This window comes from Semicossyphus pulcher, unplaced genomic scaffold, assembly GCF_022749685.1.
Source record: "Semicossyphus pulcher isolate SPU_LCO1_2020_fin unplaced genomic scaffold, fSemPul1.0.p SCAF_4, whole genome shotgun sequence".
NCBI lineage: Eukaryota > Metazoa > Chordata > Actinopteri > Labriformes > Labridae > Semicossyphus > Semicossyphus pulcher.
The window spans coordinates 7,662,271-7,678,527 of NW_027211715.1; the positions used below are offsets into that span (position 1 = coordinate 7,662,271).

At 40.7% G+C, this 16,257-nt stretch overlaps 1 protein-coding gene across 1 annotated transcript in view; it reads right to left on the reverse strand.

Moving 5' to 3' along the window:
• Positions 1 to 16,257, reverse strand: part of LOC138607860 (inactive N-acetylated-alpha-linked acidic dipeptidase-like protein 2) — a 328,674-nt gene that overhangs the window by 225,125 nt on the left and 87,292 nt on the right. Inside the window, exon 5 of the mRNA XM_069680514.1 lies at positions 4,918 to 5,037. Within this exon, the coding sequence (XP_069536615.1) occupies positions 4,918 to 5,037 (120 nt within the window). The remainder of the gene's footprint in view (positions 1 to 4,917; positions 5,038 to 16,257) is intronic.

The following is a 16,257-nucleotide window of genomic DNA, read 5'->3' on the forward strand; positions in this document are numbered from 1 at the left end:
TTTCCATATCTGTGAATGTCTGCTTCAGACCAACACAAGAAGCTGTTCTGCTGTTAAATAGGCCAGCGTGGGGGATCCTTGCTGTTTTTTAGGTAAGTTAAGTGTGTTTTTTGGTTAGCAGAATTGACTACAGCCGCTCAACCGGCCAATCTCTACTGCGCAGTCTCATGCTCCTATCACGGGGGCTATTTTGGTTTCACTTCAGTACAATGAGAGCAGATGGAGACGCGTCGTCCATCTATATATACAGTATATATGTGAATATTCAGTGCATATTCAGGGTTTGGAAAAAGCTATGACGATACTGTGAGGCAATATCAATATGTCAGCCTTGAGACGGTTTAGTCCTTGGGTAGTGATCACTTTAATATCTCTGGGCTCTTGGGCCTCTGCAGACACAGTGAGGTGCATGATCGCGTTATGCCAATATTGGATTTTTGTATGATTTTGACAAAGTACATTGATTTGTCAGGTATCTGCTGAGTCACCCACAAAAACACATTCCCTTTTTCTTATTTTATTTTATAATCTATATCTCTATGGATCTTTCCCCAAAAAATACACCACAGTATAATTCATTGAAATCACAAAAGAAAATACATATACAATGTAGGAGAACTTTATCCACATTGTCCATTCCTAAAGATGGTGTTGAGAACTAGCTGTAAACGTTTTTTAGGAAGGCTTCTCTCTGTGATTCTCCTTACTCTCAGAAAGCATGTGTGTATGAAGTGGCAGTATGCGAGTGTCGGTGTGTGTTCACAGCATCTCTGGGAACATGCAGTGTTAGTTTAAGGCTCTCTGTGTGTGCGTCTCTGTAGCAAATGAATACTCATTTGAGAGTGAACGCGGTGTAATATCTGCACTGTTCTTTTTATCACCTGTCAGTCAAACAGTGTGCATCAGTAATGAAATTGTGTTCTGCTTTGATATTTCCCTCACACCGCAGCTGGCTCTATGTTGGATGCTTATTAGCTAGTATTAGTCAGAGAGAACAATGAACAATTATTAATACTGAAGTGACCTTTTATTCAGTGTCTTTTTCAAGTTTTTATTCATATCACTGGTTGTTTTCATCAGGATGATCAAATACACACACTGTTCCTGTTTATTTAGATGACATCACTGGTCTATGAGAGAATAGCTGCTGGTTGGGAGGAATTGTGCTGTTGCTGCTGCAGCTGCATTGTGCGGAGCAGTATTTCATTGTTGTCCATGGGAGATGTAGCGTCCTTGTCTTTTATGAGTGTAGATGACTATTTTATTGAATATGTGACACCAGCCACGGCCATTCTCCTCTCATCACAACTCTGTCCTTCACTGGAAAACAGGGACAGTGCTCGCAAGCACACACACACACACACACACACACACACACACACACACACACACACACACACAAACACAAACTTATGTATGCCAAGGAAAATACACACAAAATCACCACCAACACACACAAAGAACACACTAATGCAGACATTTTTATGCATGCACAACATGCACGCACGCACACACAGTATTTTCAACAAGAGTAGTGGTCTGCACAAACTTTTGCATATATACAATGTCATGGCTGTGTGCTTTTGCAGACTTGCTTTCTTAAGAACATAACTGCAGAAGACACACAAACACACATTAAAGACCGTCCCATGGACAGGTATGTAGTAAAAGGGATGACAAACGTGGAATCATCAGAAGTACTTGAAGCTGAAAATTTTCCACTTCAAGGTTTATTCTGGTAATTTTTATTTTATTGGTTTTCTTACACAAAAGAAGAAAAATTGGAGGGAAAGGCTGGGTTAGATGGCATAATAACTACATTGTATTGGCACTGACTCTTGCATTAACCCAAAAACTTTATACAGTATTTTATATTTCGCTTTTATTTGATGATTTGTTTTGTTTTTCTCTCATTTTGTACTGTATTTTTGGAGCAATCCAGCACAAGAACTTCCTTTGGGATTAATAAAGTTATGTCTTATCTTATCTTATTCTTAATTGATTACTATTTATTTATTTATGATATAATATGTGATAACTTCCAGTTTGAGGAGTATCCTTTGATGGAAGCCTGAAGAAACCAGAGGGTTCAACTCTAGAATATAGTTCATGTAGGCCTACATTCGCTCATGTCCTCTATGATATGTATTCTATATTAAATTGCTTGACTGGAAGCCTTTCAGGTGATGGAAATTATTTGTTGTTTTCTGTCTTGGTTGGCACTGACCACCATCATTTATTACAGATCATCTTAATCTGAGCTTTATCACTTTTCACTTATATATATATATATATATATATAATATATATAATTTTGGAAGGTAAGTCTTATATATATATAATATCTGATATTATGTTTTTGTCAACAATTTCCTGATCTTTTGAGCATAATAGGAGTTAAGTTTGACTTCCACTAACTGCCCCCCTTTTCCACAGGACGTCAGCTTTCCTCACTTTTAGCTCAAACAAGGATTCGCTGAAGGAAATGAAGACATTTTGAGAACTTAATGTCCAATAGGTCCAAAAAGTTTTTGAATTCCAGTAGATCCGACGGCTCTGACCAAGTCCTGAGGCCAGATTCTGAGGTTACAGTACACCACCAATCACACTACTGTCACTTACAGGCTCAGATTATTATTGTCCCTACAGAAATAGACTCATGCTTTCATTGTCGTCTTCTCTCACAGCAAGACTGCAGAGCGAGACTTTTTTTTTCTGGTTAATCAGACGATTTCACTCTGCTATAAAAAGTTGTAAGTTGTCTCTGTAATGATCCTTCCATAACGTTGTCAGACAGTTAGAGTTGCATCTTGACATTGGGGTGATTGGATGTCAGAGATTACACTTGTGGAACCAATTGAGTTACACTAACATGCTCTAAACATGTGCTCCTTGTGTGTATTTGAATCTAGCAGGGTGTGTAACATTGCGCCTGCAGTCACCGTCACACACTCATTAGTGCGAGTACAAGCCTCATCAATCATTCTTCCCCATTTCTATGTAAAGGGCGATCATTTCTCTCAGCTGCTGACACACACAGACATTATGAAGCACACCTGATCAAATTTGTCACAAACTGTGGGTGAGGAGGAAAAAATGGGTCAGCAGCCTGTTGCTGGAAGGGTCCCATGTGGCAGGAGGTGCAGTCTGATTTAATGGATTTTTAAAAGTCTAACTGTGTAAATGTAAATGCAGTATGCTGACCCCGCTTTTAACATCCCCTCTCCTTTTTTTGGTAACCTCAATTTACTCCTGTTATGGCTCATTAGCCTGTCATATATAACTAACCTCACAGTCAGGAGTAGAGTAATGTGCAATTTATAAAGCAAAGGAAACAGCTGAAAAAATCTAGTTTGATGATTTTCTAGTAAATGCCGTTCCCAGATTTTAACAAAAAGTACAATTTTGGAAGGTAAGTCTTAATTAAGGGTTCTTTATGTAGCTTTTTTAGAGCTTCCAACTGGAAACAACAAAACACATCTGCTGAGGTCATCTGAGGTCGAGTGACAGATTTAAAATATGCATAAAAGAACTCCAAGCTGGCTGCTGAGTTGGGTTATCTTGTTTATAATGAAAAATATATTGAATGAAATAAAACATCACCACTCAGAAGATTCACTCAACCTGTTGTTAACTGCTGGCTCTGTCCATGGTGCTGAACAGCAGGGACAAGCTCCAATTATAATACATGCTTTTAAGTGTCGCTCTTCATGAGCACACTTCCTGTATATATTTTTATTTTATGAGGACCCTCATTAATATTTCAATGTCCCTCGCCCTTAGTTGTTCTATCGTATTGATGTGTAGGCGCTCTAATGGGACATTTAACTGACTATGGGGTTTTCAGAACAATAAATTTTGTTTTCGGGATAATGGACTGACAGACAAATCCATTCTATCCTTATTAGTCCAAAAATCACGGTAAAGACGTGTATATCGTGGCTATGTTCAGCCCGTATAATCTTCCGGAAACACAAAATACCGAACATTTATGGGGCGACGCCTGCGAGCTGGTTCAGGCAGGCAACTCGAGCTGCACCGATTTCATAATTGATATGCGTCACTTCCACAGTTACCTGACAAACACTTCCTCCCAACTGGTGGTCTATTTAAGCTGAAAGATTTCCAGTCTCTCCCTTTGCTCTGTCATTGCCACCGCTGCCCTGCACCAGTACTGCACTCTTACACCCCAGCATCCACCTGCAGGCTCCAAATAGGGGGTTTAAGAAATTATCTCATCACTCCTCAAGTTCTGCATGTAAAATAAATCTGCGAGGAGCAATGAGGAGCCTAGACACCAAACACAAGCTATGTTGCTGCTGCAATAAACATTTCAAACTATAACAACACAAGTTGTCTGACTGAACTGTGATGTTTCAAATTGCTTGTTTTGGTTGTGTTCTCTGAAATGTCAGCACATTCCTGTATTTGCAGCATATTTACTACATGCTGTGTATGTGTCGTCGAATTGATGATGTTTTGCCTGTGTTGAGCTTCAGATGTATTTTTTGCATGGAAGAGTTGCAGATGAAAGTGCGAAATGTGTCACATTTATGGCAAAAATGTCATTAAGAACTTGTGATGCATAACAGGCCATGCACATTGAGCCCTATTCTGTTTAAAAATCCTCCGTAGGAGACTGTTTCTAGTTTCTTCAAAGGGCACTGAGCTATATCTGAATGGAAGTGTATTAAAATATCATTTTGGAAGCTGTTTTAAACCTCTCATATGAAAATTATTTTTTTCACACCTTGTTCTTGGACTTATTTTAAAGATCAAAAGATCTCTTTCCTCAGTTTGGCTGAATATTCTTCCTGTTGCAGGATTATAGTCTTAGGTGGATCACAAGTGCAACATTCAATCACATGTGTGAATCCCTAACCAGCAGAGCAGAGCAGAGCGATGATTTGATCTTACCTTGTACAGCAGAGGTGCTTGGCCAAGCTTGACCACAGCAATCTGGTTGGTGAGGTTCAGGCTGTCTTTGGCTCTCCTCAGATCATCAACGCGGCCGTACTGGACGTCCACCACCTCCCCCTGAAGAGGAGAGGACGCACAGAGGCTCAGGGGACAGCAGTAACTCATTAAATATCATACAATCAGATGTATTCCCAAGGCGTTTGTGTGAAACATACTAACTGTCCTGTACGTGTTTTTATACCCCAGTCTGTAATGTCGTAAAATAAACAATATGGAGATGTAATGTGGTAGGTTTAAATGACAAATCAACATTTACTTCTGGTATACATATGGGACTCAACCAGGTCTCCAAGTAAAAGTCCTGCATTGTTTAACCCATCCAATGCCCCTATCAGACACCCAATGGAGACTTTATCGGTCCTTCTCAGGGCAGCTGAATCTAATAATGTTCTGGATAGGTTTGCACTGGAGTTAGCTGAAACCCTGGTGCATCACATGCAAACTCCAAATGGTACCTTGTATTAGACGCCTAGGGCCACGACAAAAGCATATTTAATGATTTGGAAATTAGAACAGGTGCAGCACTGGCATATCCTCACTCTCTGTATGACCTTTCTCTGCATTAGCACAGGGTATTGAACTTAAATACTTTCTAAATCCCACAGTAATGGGAATTTAGCTTAAAGTATCAAAACTACCGAATCCTGAGCGGTAACATGGGTTGCTTAGTCTTATGTCGTTTAACCTTTTGAGTTTTAAGTTTTAACTCACTCTGAACTCTGAACTTATGTCAAGTCCCTTCAGTCAGTGTACAGTATTCAATTTATAGTAGGGATGCATGATGTTGGATTTTTTGCCGATATTTTCCAACCGTTTTTGCCGATTTCAATACCGACATATTAGGCACAGCTCTCCCCTGTAGTGGAACTGATCTTGCCTGCTCTTATTGTAGTGGCCCACTGGCAGATGCAGAAATAACATAATACAGTGCTTTTTAAAATGTACACATTCACTAGGATATAGGAAAAACTTGGGTAGGTTATGTACAAAATGCCATATTTATTTGTATGTAACATTTTCTTTCAAATAAAACTAATATTAATAAAACTTAGACAGGCTTGGATGATGAGGTTTGGCCCCTCCTCGCATGGCTGAGGCTGAGCAATCATTGCAAATAGCAACCTTGATTTCCATTTCGGCAACTCTTTGCGCTTGATGGAAGAGGCGTGGTGCATGCAGTGCGTACACACACTCACGCCAAGTTAATGTCATAGCATTACGCCAAGCTTTTTTAGGGAATCATCGAGCATTCAGGCATATTAAAGAGTTGTTTTATCGGTGGAAAATATCAGCAGAAAAATGACATATCTGCTGATGCCAATCGTTTTCAAGCCATAATCTGCAGATACTGATAATGTGCCGATAATATCGTGCCTCCCTAGTATAAAGGCAGTATTCAGTGATAGTACATTCAGAGTAGGCTTTGAATATTAGTTTTTTTTGTCATTTTTTGCTCTGGAGGGGCTGAGAAACTAACGTGGATTATGCACAAAAATAAAACACTTGTGTTGAAGTGGTTTTGTGATATTGGTCATTTGACAAAATTTGATTACGAAGCATTCTGTACACCAAGTGAAGCATATTTTTGGTGTGTTTATAAAGATCCGATATATTGATGAAGGTTTAAAAATATTGAATGAATTGCTCGTGTGTATGTCATCAATCCTGTTGTGGTCATTAAAATCAAAACTAAATTGACACTACTTTACAGCATAGTAGAATTACTTTGCCAAATGTGTGTGAATGCATATCTGTGTGTGTATCTGTGTTTGTGTCTTTTTTGTAAGTATGTGTGTCTGTGACTGAGCGAGTGTTATCATCTCCAAAATTAAGGTGACCCAGAAGTAGTTGAGGAAAGTCAAAGCACCACTTTTTGGGGTCTCTCTCTCTCTCTCTTTGTTTCTCTCTTTACCTAGCCCCTCGCTCACTCTCTCTACCCCTTCCCTCCCCCCTCACTGCATCACCTGGGCCTGATTCATTTTTCATGTGGCCTGGGGGCGAGTGTAACACGATGCTGCAGTGGAGAGAAAGCGACGGAGAGTGCAAGAGAGAGAGAGAGACAGAGAGAGAGTGAAGAGGAGGGAGAGAGAACATCTTTTTGCATCAGGGGTGCCCAGGAGAGGAGAGCGAGAGAGATTTATCACTCCTGCCTGCATTTGCATCATAAAAGTCCTCCATTTAAACTGCACACCATGGAACAGTACAAGACGCAGCAAATTGAAATACAGAAGAATCTCTGAGCGCACTCAGATGCTTGAACTAGATCCACCTCTCCCTATCCTCTCTTCTTTTTCCTTTCATTTCATCTCTGCTAGGTAACGAAATTAACAATGTAAGTGTCTGACTGAAGCTGTGAGCATCATTCTGCTGTTGAGACGATGTAGCTTTCTCCTAACCCAGTCAAGCAACCACTAAAGATTTTGGAGGAGTTTTTGAAGTTGCATTCTGGTGTTTTTCAACAGTATTTAGTCCGCTGTGGGAGATTAAAACTCTCCATTGAAAACCATAATAACAAATATGACTTAGTGAAGAGGAGTTACTACAGAGGAGGAGCTTTGCAGACTGACACTCCTGAAGCTCATGAGCTAAATGCACAACCACATCTCATAGAAAAAGCAACAATGACGAGGCTGGGCCAGTATTTCTGTTGTTTCAGAGAAGGGAAAAAGTCATAACTTTCAAAAAATTCATAGTTTTTAGTCCTACCTTTGAGGCTACAAGTAAAACCACTGTCTAACAAGATCTCAGCAGAGCTTCAGGTCTGTCTTAACCTTGTAAGAACTGTAGAGAGGTTGCATTCAGACAGAGACAATACATAACTCCTTTTTGTTGAGGGGAATTGTGCACCTTGTAATTTTGATGATTCTGTAACAATTTTAACATTAATACAGCATATACATTTTATCACATTTTGCAGCAACTTATCAGAGAAAGCAATTACACAACTCAAAGGTTCTTGTTGGAAGCAGATTTAAACTACAATTTCAAATAGATTCACATTCCCCCTGGCCAGATGTCGCCTGTTTATTTTTTTGTCAAAGGGAATCTCAACTATATTACCCCACTTCAGTATGGGGTCTTAAATAGTATTTTTTTTAATTGAAATTAAAGCAGAGCTACAATATTTCAGAGGTTTGATGATATTGCTAAGTTATACAAACACTAGCGACAACATCTGAAAAAAATATATATATTTAAAGCTTCTGTGAGGAGTTTTTTTGCTGGTTATCAAACAAATAAATTCTGATTAATTTATATGAGCCACAAAAGCAAACCAGACCATCAGCGACAAGACTGATTATTTCTATAAAGTTATTTTTAATGCCTGAAACTGCCGACGGGGGGGTAGGTGTCAGACAAAGTCGTTCACTGCACACTTTTCCAGGGCAAAAACTTAAAGTGAGTGATACATATGACTGTTAAAGAAAGCAGGATGAGATTTATTTGTTAAAAACCACATGTACAGGAGAAAATCAGCAAACAGAGAAGAGGTACAGTTTTGTCCACAGGGGGCGCAAAAATCAACACAAACCAAAAGTTCTTCACAGGAGCTTAAGCCGTCCACATTGACCTGCTGTCTTGTTTATGGGGTTGTGGTTAACAGTTAACAATACATATGGTTAACCTACCTGTAATATTAGCATCATAAAATCATCATCTTTAAAAACAAGAATTGGTATTTTCCTATGCAGATAAAACAAATACGTTACTGTTATGTTGCTGTCTCATACCTGAAACTGCAAAGGTCAGGAAAACTACCAACTCTACTACTACTGCTACTAGGTCAAGGTCAAATGTATTTATAAAGCGCTTTAAAACAATCAGGGTTTGTACCAAAGTGCTTTACAACGAGCATTAAAACAAACTTTACAACAGAAATTAAGAAGAAATTAAAAGAGTGATTATAAGATAAGATGACATGAATATTTGAAAAAATACAGCGCACACCCATACGTATGCACACACAAAAAAACTGGAACCTTTTGTTTTGCAAGGTAGTAAAAGTGAGTTTTGAGGCATTTTTTATTGCAGTCAAAAGATCTGCTGTTCCTATATGTGATGGGAGGCTATTCCAGAGTCCTGGTGCGGCTGCAGAGAAGGCCCTGTCCCTGAAAAGTTTTTGTCTTTGTTGTGGGATGGTTAATAGCCCTTGATCAGATGATCTGAGGGGCCTAGCTGTACTGTATGGGGATACCAGTAGGTTGGAGCGAGGCCATGAAGGGCTTTAACACTAGAACCACCAACGGGAAAAATTTATCCGCAGCTGACTTGTCATTGTACAAAAGTTTTTTTCCAGGAAATATTCAAGTCCCCCAGTATTTGAGTTTCCAAGAAGTGTGTTCTGTAGCTCCCCCTATTGTTAAAAATGTCAACATAAAGCCAGATTTTAAAAATGGCCACTTATACCTATAACCGCTAGCGGGTCAAATTTACCCAGATATAGAACGTGGTAATTTTCGCACTATTCATGTCTTGCGTCTAGAGTGATACATTGCATGTTGCTATGGCAACGCCTTTTTACCCGTTGCCAGTTTTAGGTATACTGTGTTCCTGGTGGCTCTAGTGTAAAATACAAACAAAATATTGTAATGGATTTGGTACTGAATGGGGAGCCAGTGCAGGGATGCTAGTATGTGTTCCCTTGTTTGCATCTGCATAGGAGTCTGGCTGCTGCATTCTGAACAAGTTGTAATCAATGAATAGAGGCCTGGTTGATACTAAAATATAAGTGTATCAAGACAGCAATGTCACATCCTCTCAAAAGAACAATCCCTGTTTCTGTCTTAAAGGAAGAGCAGGAATCAAAAAAAAGTCCAGCTCAGATGTAGGAGTGTTTTAAAGTCATCTGTAAGCATGATCTTACAGGAAATCTCTAATCTCCTCCAAAATAACAGGAAGATATTAAGCAGTGTCAGAGGAAAGGTAAGAATCTGGCAAGAAAAGAATGAAATAGTTATGCCTCTTTCCAAGTCGCCCTTGGAGTATGTAAAGAGGAGGAATGGGTACAGGAAAGACAAGAAGCCATGCAAGGAGCAGACAGAGGGGGTCATGGATTGTTTCTGCAGTTTACTGATTGAAGGCTGCTCAAATCAACCCTGCAATTAACTCTTATCACATCAAGTAAATTAATTGCCCTCACAATCACGCTGCCATTGTGTCAAACAACAAGGAGAGGCAAGCTAGAAGAGAGCCAGTGTGAGGGAAGCCACACGCGATCAGTTACTGCTCATGGCGAAAGGTTGAACAACAGTAAACCTGAATTGGAGACTTTTAGTTTTGATTAAAGGCACACATTTTGAGTTGCATCAGATACATAATGATAAAAAACACTTTTGCTGGAACCAGATATAAAAGAGTCAGAGCATCATTGTCTTGACTGCCTGAAATATTAGAAATAAAGTATTATGGAAGTGATCAGACTGCTAATTAGGAATTGAAAGAGTCTAGATAGTCCATCACTTAAAATTTACTGAGATTCATTAATATGACAGCTTCTTCCACTGATAGTCCATCTAAATTAAAGAGTAATACACCCTCTCACTCCTCAAGCAAATTTACACCCTCATGACTCCAGAGTTTTGTGGAGGAATATGAAGCATGCAGTTGAAGAGTGCAGTTAGACTGCTTCTATGTAGCTGATACTAAACATGCAAGTCTACAAGTTTTAAGCACACACACTGCTTGCTGGTTCTTTTGTAAATATAATTGTATTTGGCTGTCATTTAGATATTACCTTTAACATTTAAAAACAATCAGTGAATGTGTATTTTATTGTTGTTGGTGTAATGGGGTGTGTTTGGACCCAAATGCAGCACACTGAAAGCAGGGACCGTAGGTAATAGTCTTGATTTTCAGCTACGGCAGGTACAGGAGCAAACAGGGAACACAGTTCAGTAAAAAATAGAACCAGAAGAGGTTTGGACTGGGTAGGGGGCTCGGGCCGGGTGAGCCAAACCGGGAGACAGGTGAGTGGAACAGTTCATGAAGGGCAACAGTACCGTGGAGGAGCAGGCCGGAGACGAGGTCGAGGGGGCAGCAGATCCAAGACTAGGATAGCACTCAGCTGAAGCCGACGAACCAACAGGGAGCAGGAAGAAGGTAAGTAGGGGCCAGGCGGAGATTTGGGGAGCATGCAGGCAAGTACACACGGGAGGCACACACAGTGACAAGTACAGTGAAACGGTGAGAGTCTCTGAGCCACAGTAAACCACAGGTAGGTAGACAGAAAGGTCAGGGTCAGGTCAGGGACAGAAAGTTTAGGTGAGTTCTGGGATTAAGACAAGGCTGGCAGGTCAGAGGCAGGCAGGATCAGCTGTCAGCAACAGGGAATTAGTCTCCAGAGAGCTGGAGAGCCTTGCATGAGGTGGCAAAAAACAATCTGGCCATGAGTGAGTGAGCAGGAGAGGCTTAGCTTGATTACTGATCAGAAGCAGCTGTGTGCCCAGGTGAGCTGAGTGAACTGACGAGGCGGGCGTGGCAGGCAGGCAGGCAGAGTGGAGCAGAGGAGGGGTGAGTGGAAAATTACTGGGAGAGGGCAGGTGAGCAGTGGAAAAGAACTGTGACAGTCTGTTTGCATTATGTTTTATATGTTTTTTATGTACAAGCTGCTTCAAACCACAAGACTGATAAATACAGTTGAATAGAATTGCTCTGTAAATGCATAAAAAAGGCATTGTACAGGTGAATTTGGCCAGCTTGGAATTGATAAAAATGTACTTCAAACGTTTTAATTTTTTTTGTAAACTAAAAGTCTTGCATGGGCTGCACGGAGTAGCTGTCAATAAGGCAAAGGTTATAAAGATTGTAACTGTACCACAGATCTCTCTGTTGGTCTGTGGAATTTATTTATATGGCACCTATCATACATACAGCAACCCAAAGTGCTTCACAAAGGAACAAACAGACAGAAAAATAGAACAGAAATTGACAACAAATACAATTTTTAAAGACTTAAACAGGGAAGTAGAAAACTACGCTAAGAATGTTGACAATAAAATGACTCCAAATTAAACACCAGATGAAAAAGAAAGGTCTTTAATTTCCTTTAAATTCACAGACTAACAGATGTGGATTTATGTGTTGGTAAATTAATCATTATCATCCATTTATACATTATCTATACTGTTTATCCTGTTCAGGGTCGCGGGGGAGCTGGAGGTCTGTCCCAGCTGTCATTGGCCTAGAGGCGGGGTTACACCCTGGACTGATCGCCAGTCAATCACAGGGTTGACACACAGAGACAGACAACCTTTCACGCTTACATTCACACCTACGGGTCATTTTAGAGTCAACAGTCAACCTCACGAGCATGTCTTTAGACTGTGGGAGGAAGCTGGAGTACCCAGAGGGAACCCACACATGCACGAGGAGAGCATGCAAACTCCACACAGAAAGGCCCCCTATATCCCCTAAGCAGGACCCTTCTAGCTGTGAGGAATCAATCATGCAGCCAAATTATTATCAATGCACGTGAAAATGTGAAATGCGCAGCATACTGACTTGTATCCAGTACGAGTACATTAGATTACACACATATGAGACGGCCATCCTGAATTAAACAGAAGTGACACTAAGCTGCTACATACAGTGACCCAGCTACAATTCTTATATTTATGGTGTATTTTTAATTCCTGTTTCAGGGGCACAGTCATTGAAAACGGCTAAAAAAAACAACCCCCACAAATCTAAAAACTTCCACCAGTGTTACTGGCAAAAAACCCCTAAAAATTCTGCTATCAGGATTAGTCTGTTACTGTAGTATTAAATCACAATCCTGTGAATTCATTTCTGTGCAGGCAGTTAACAGCAGAATATTCATAATCACACTGCAGGCTGGCTTTATAAAGGAGATGATGTCGTTAGATTCTCCAGCACATGTGCTTACATTTGCATATTAATGAGGGAAAACAGTTTTTCTTGAAACTGCGAGAACTCCATTATCCTCAGAGAGGAAGGGTTCATATTAATAGCAGCCATGATTTATGTAAAGATAAGTGTAATGACATAGTGCTGGCTTCTAAATAATGCCAATTACCTTAATTGCAGATCTTATTAGTATAGCTTGTTGTAGTAAATGGTTGTGGTTGATGAGGGATTAGGCAGCTTAAGTGTCTTGTTAATTCAAAACTAATCTTGTGACATTGACATTATATAGAATGGGAAAAAGTACCGTAAATGCAGTAAGAAATGATAAGAGTCAGTCTGCCTTTATTTTAACTATCCCTCTATCTTATTTGTATTTCACTTAAACTACAGAGAGATTTGTTTCTATATTTTATGATCACTTATTGAAAGATGTCGTTATAAGGAGGTAAAATGACCTGACAAGGGCAAAATAAATAAGCAGGGCTTCAAGATTAATTCAGTTGTATTTAAATTTCTGGGATATCATTAACCAATCATTAACATATCATGTTTGGAGTGTGGATTGTTCCAACAAGGCAGTAATAGTTTACACAGAGGAGGCAAATCCTGCAAATGTTTACTCTGTGATTATGAATGCACGAGAACATGCATGCATATAAATGTACCTGCTTTCAAACACACGTAATGTTAACTCCCTGGATCTATTTAGCATGCTCTCTGGAGTGAAAGCACATGCAGAACTTGTAAAATTTATGTAATGGCCTATTTAGAATTGGTTGCGTGGGCTGTTTGTGCATAAGTAGTTATATGCATTTGTAGGGTCTTTTTATGCATGAGAGGGTGGGTGGTAAAGCAGGAAGATGAAGGGAGTGCAGCAGGTATGGAGGTGTGTGACTTGATGCATATGGAGGGAGAGAATGTGGAGCTACAAGTGGAAGGGATGCAATATTAAGGGTTTTCTTTATGCAGTAAAGATGTCCATTTATCCATCCGTCACTGGGCGAGAGGCGGGGTACACCCTGGACTGATCGCCAGTCAAAAACAGGGCTGACACACAGACAACCATTCACGCTCACATTCACACCTACGGGCAATTTAGGGTCAGTTAACCTAACAAGCATGTCTTTGGACTGTGGAAGGAAGCCAGAGTACCCGGTGGGAACCCACGCATGCACAGGGAGAACATGCAAACTCCGCACAGAAAGGCCCACTTCGTCCGAACTGGGGTTCAAACTAGAAACCTTCTCGCAGTGAGGCAACAGCGTTAACCAAATATCTGAAACACAGAGCAACTGATCTGGCCATACAGCAGTAGGGAAATAAATGACATTGTAGACCAACAAACATAGACAAGTTTGGGCGATGGATGGGTGAAACAATGTAGAACTTTTACCCAAGAGCCAAACTTTAAGTGTTTTTTTTTGCTTTGTTTTTTTTGCCTAAACTTAACCTAAATGGATGTTTCAAATTAGCCATGTCCAGAGAACAGTTCCTAAATAGTGCCTTAAAAGAGACGCAATCTTGTGTGTCTGTATGAAACATCAAAGGAGCGCCATGTTAAAGCGTCGACATATCAGGACTTGGGAAGACAACACGTTTGACATTCATAGAATTACACACAAAACAAATAGTGTCTAACTTTTGATATATCTTTTAAACTGTATTGTAGGGTACATTTGTCTGACATCCTTCGATCTGCAAGGAAGCACTCATCACTGCTGGCCCTTGATGAACCTCCCAGCCTCAGAAGAGCATGTGTCTCCTGCCTGCATATATAGCCCTAACACTTGCAGATAGACTGGGCATCATCATCCCTTTAAATATGGGTCAACAGACCTTCCACGAAAGGAGTCCCCTCATGACCAACAGCAGCAGTATCCAGTCAATGACGAAGCAGATCCACATTCCAGGTCTTCCCTTTTACTTGCAGTTCGTCATGAGTCTGAAAGTAGCTGAGTGGGTGACCCCATTTGTCCTTTTGACTCTGACAGCAGAAGGCCAAAAGTAGTTCCTGATAAAGGGCAGCACTTCATACATAACGTCTTGCCTCAAACAGTGAAGTTCCTAACCTCTTGAATACACTCTAAATCTGAGGCTGGCTCAGTGGAAGATGTCAGCTAATGCCCAGAGGCAGCTCACCTGGGGTTGGATCAATCAATCTGCTACCTTAAGGTGAATAAGGAATGTGTCAAATCAAATTCAGACTGTCCTTGGCCTCTTCTTCTCCTTGCACAAGAGAAACTACTCTGACAAACTGGGAGGAGACTGCAATGAGTTTTTGCAACAGATACAACAGGTTAACTTTGCAGCCTGGTGCATCTCATTTGGAGGATGAAACACCTTGACAAAGTGTCAATATTCGACTGCCTGGGAAGAAGACTGTGTTGGGATGATGCAGACCCTGCTGGGTCTAAAACATATCAATTAAAGCCAGCACCAGGAGTTTTGAATCTTGTTAGAGGACAGAAAAAGTTCTTATATCTTGTAGAACCAGAGTAAAATCGGTTCTACGATGTGCGTTGGCATCTCAATGCATGCCCAGCTTGCCTCTTGTTCATGTTGTATGGTTTACGTGCCCTTAGTCTCCTAACCCTCAGATTCCACAGGATCCGTCTCTGGCGCATTCCGTGTGCTCCGTGACCTCCGGAGTTGATCGCGCCCATTCAAGTCAATACTCGTGATTCCACAGCATGCGCCATGGCGCATCTCCGGCGCATCCCAGAAACTCCCCTCTGCTCCGCTAAAGATATGTGCCGAGTCTATTTTTTACGGAGGCCGGAGCCAGAGACTGCGCAGTAGAGATCGGCCGCTAACCAAGACACACACTTAACTTACCGAAAAAACAGCAAGGATCTCGCACGCCAGCGTATTTAACAGCAGAACAGCTGTTAAACATGCAGCAGAAATCTTGAAAAAAAGAACACTTTTAATTAAGTAGTGTACTCAGCCATGGTAGAAGCACAAAAATCACGGAACGCGCCGGACACGGATCATGTGGGATCAAGGGGTAAGAGTGCTCTCATCCATGATAGGGTTAACCCGTTTCAAAGCACATTGGAGGCACACTTATTGAAAGAGCCTCAGGGACTTCGAGTTACAACTATATTTCCAACTGTACTTTTAAAAATGGTCCTTCACAAGTGCAGAGGACAAAGATGGGAATCAATCCAAAAGACAGGAGAAGCGAAGGGATAAAAGGTGATGAAGAGACGAGGGCTGGAAAGAGAAGAGGGGGTAAGGACAAGTACTTTACTACGGCTGTGTTGAATTAGTGAGGATTTTCCACACAGCCTGTCCTCAAAAGGCTTAAAAGTGAGCATTTATAAAGCATTAGACTTTTTTGATGCTGTGATGTTGAGTCACGTAATGCAGCCTAGCTCTGCCTTTACCCCAGCCTCCATTTGACTTTGT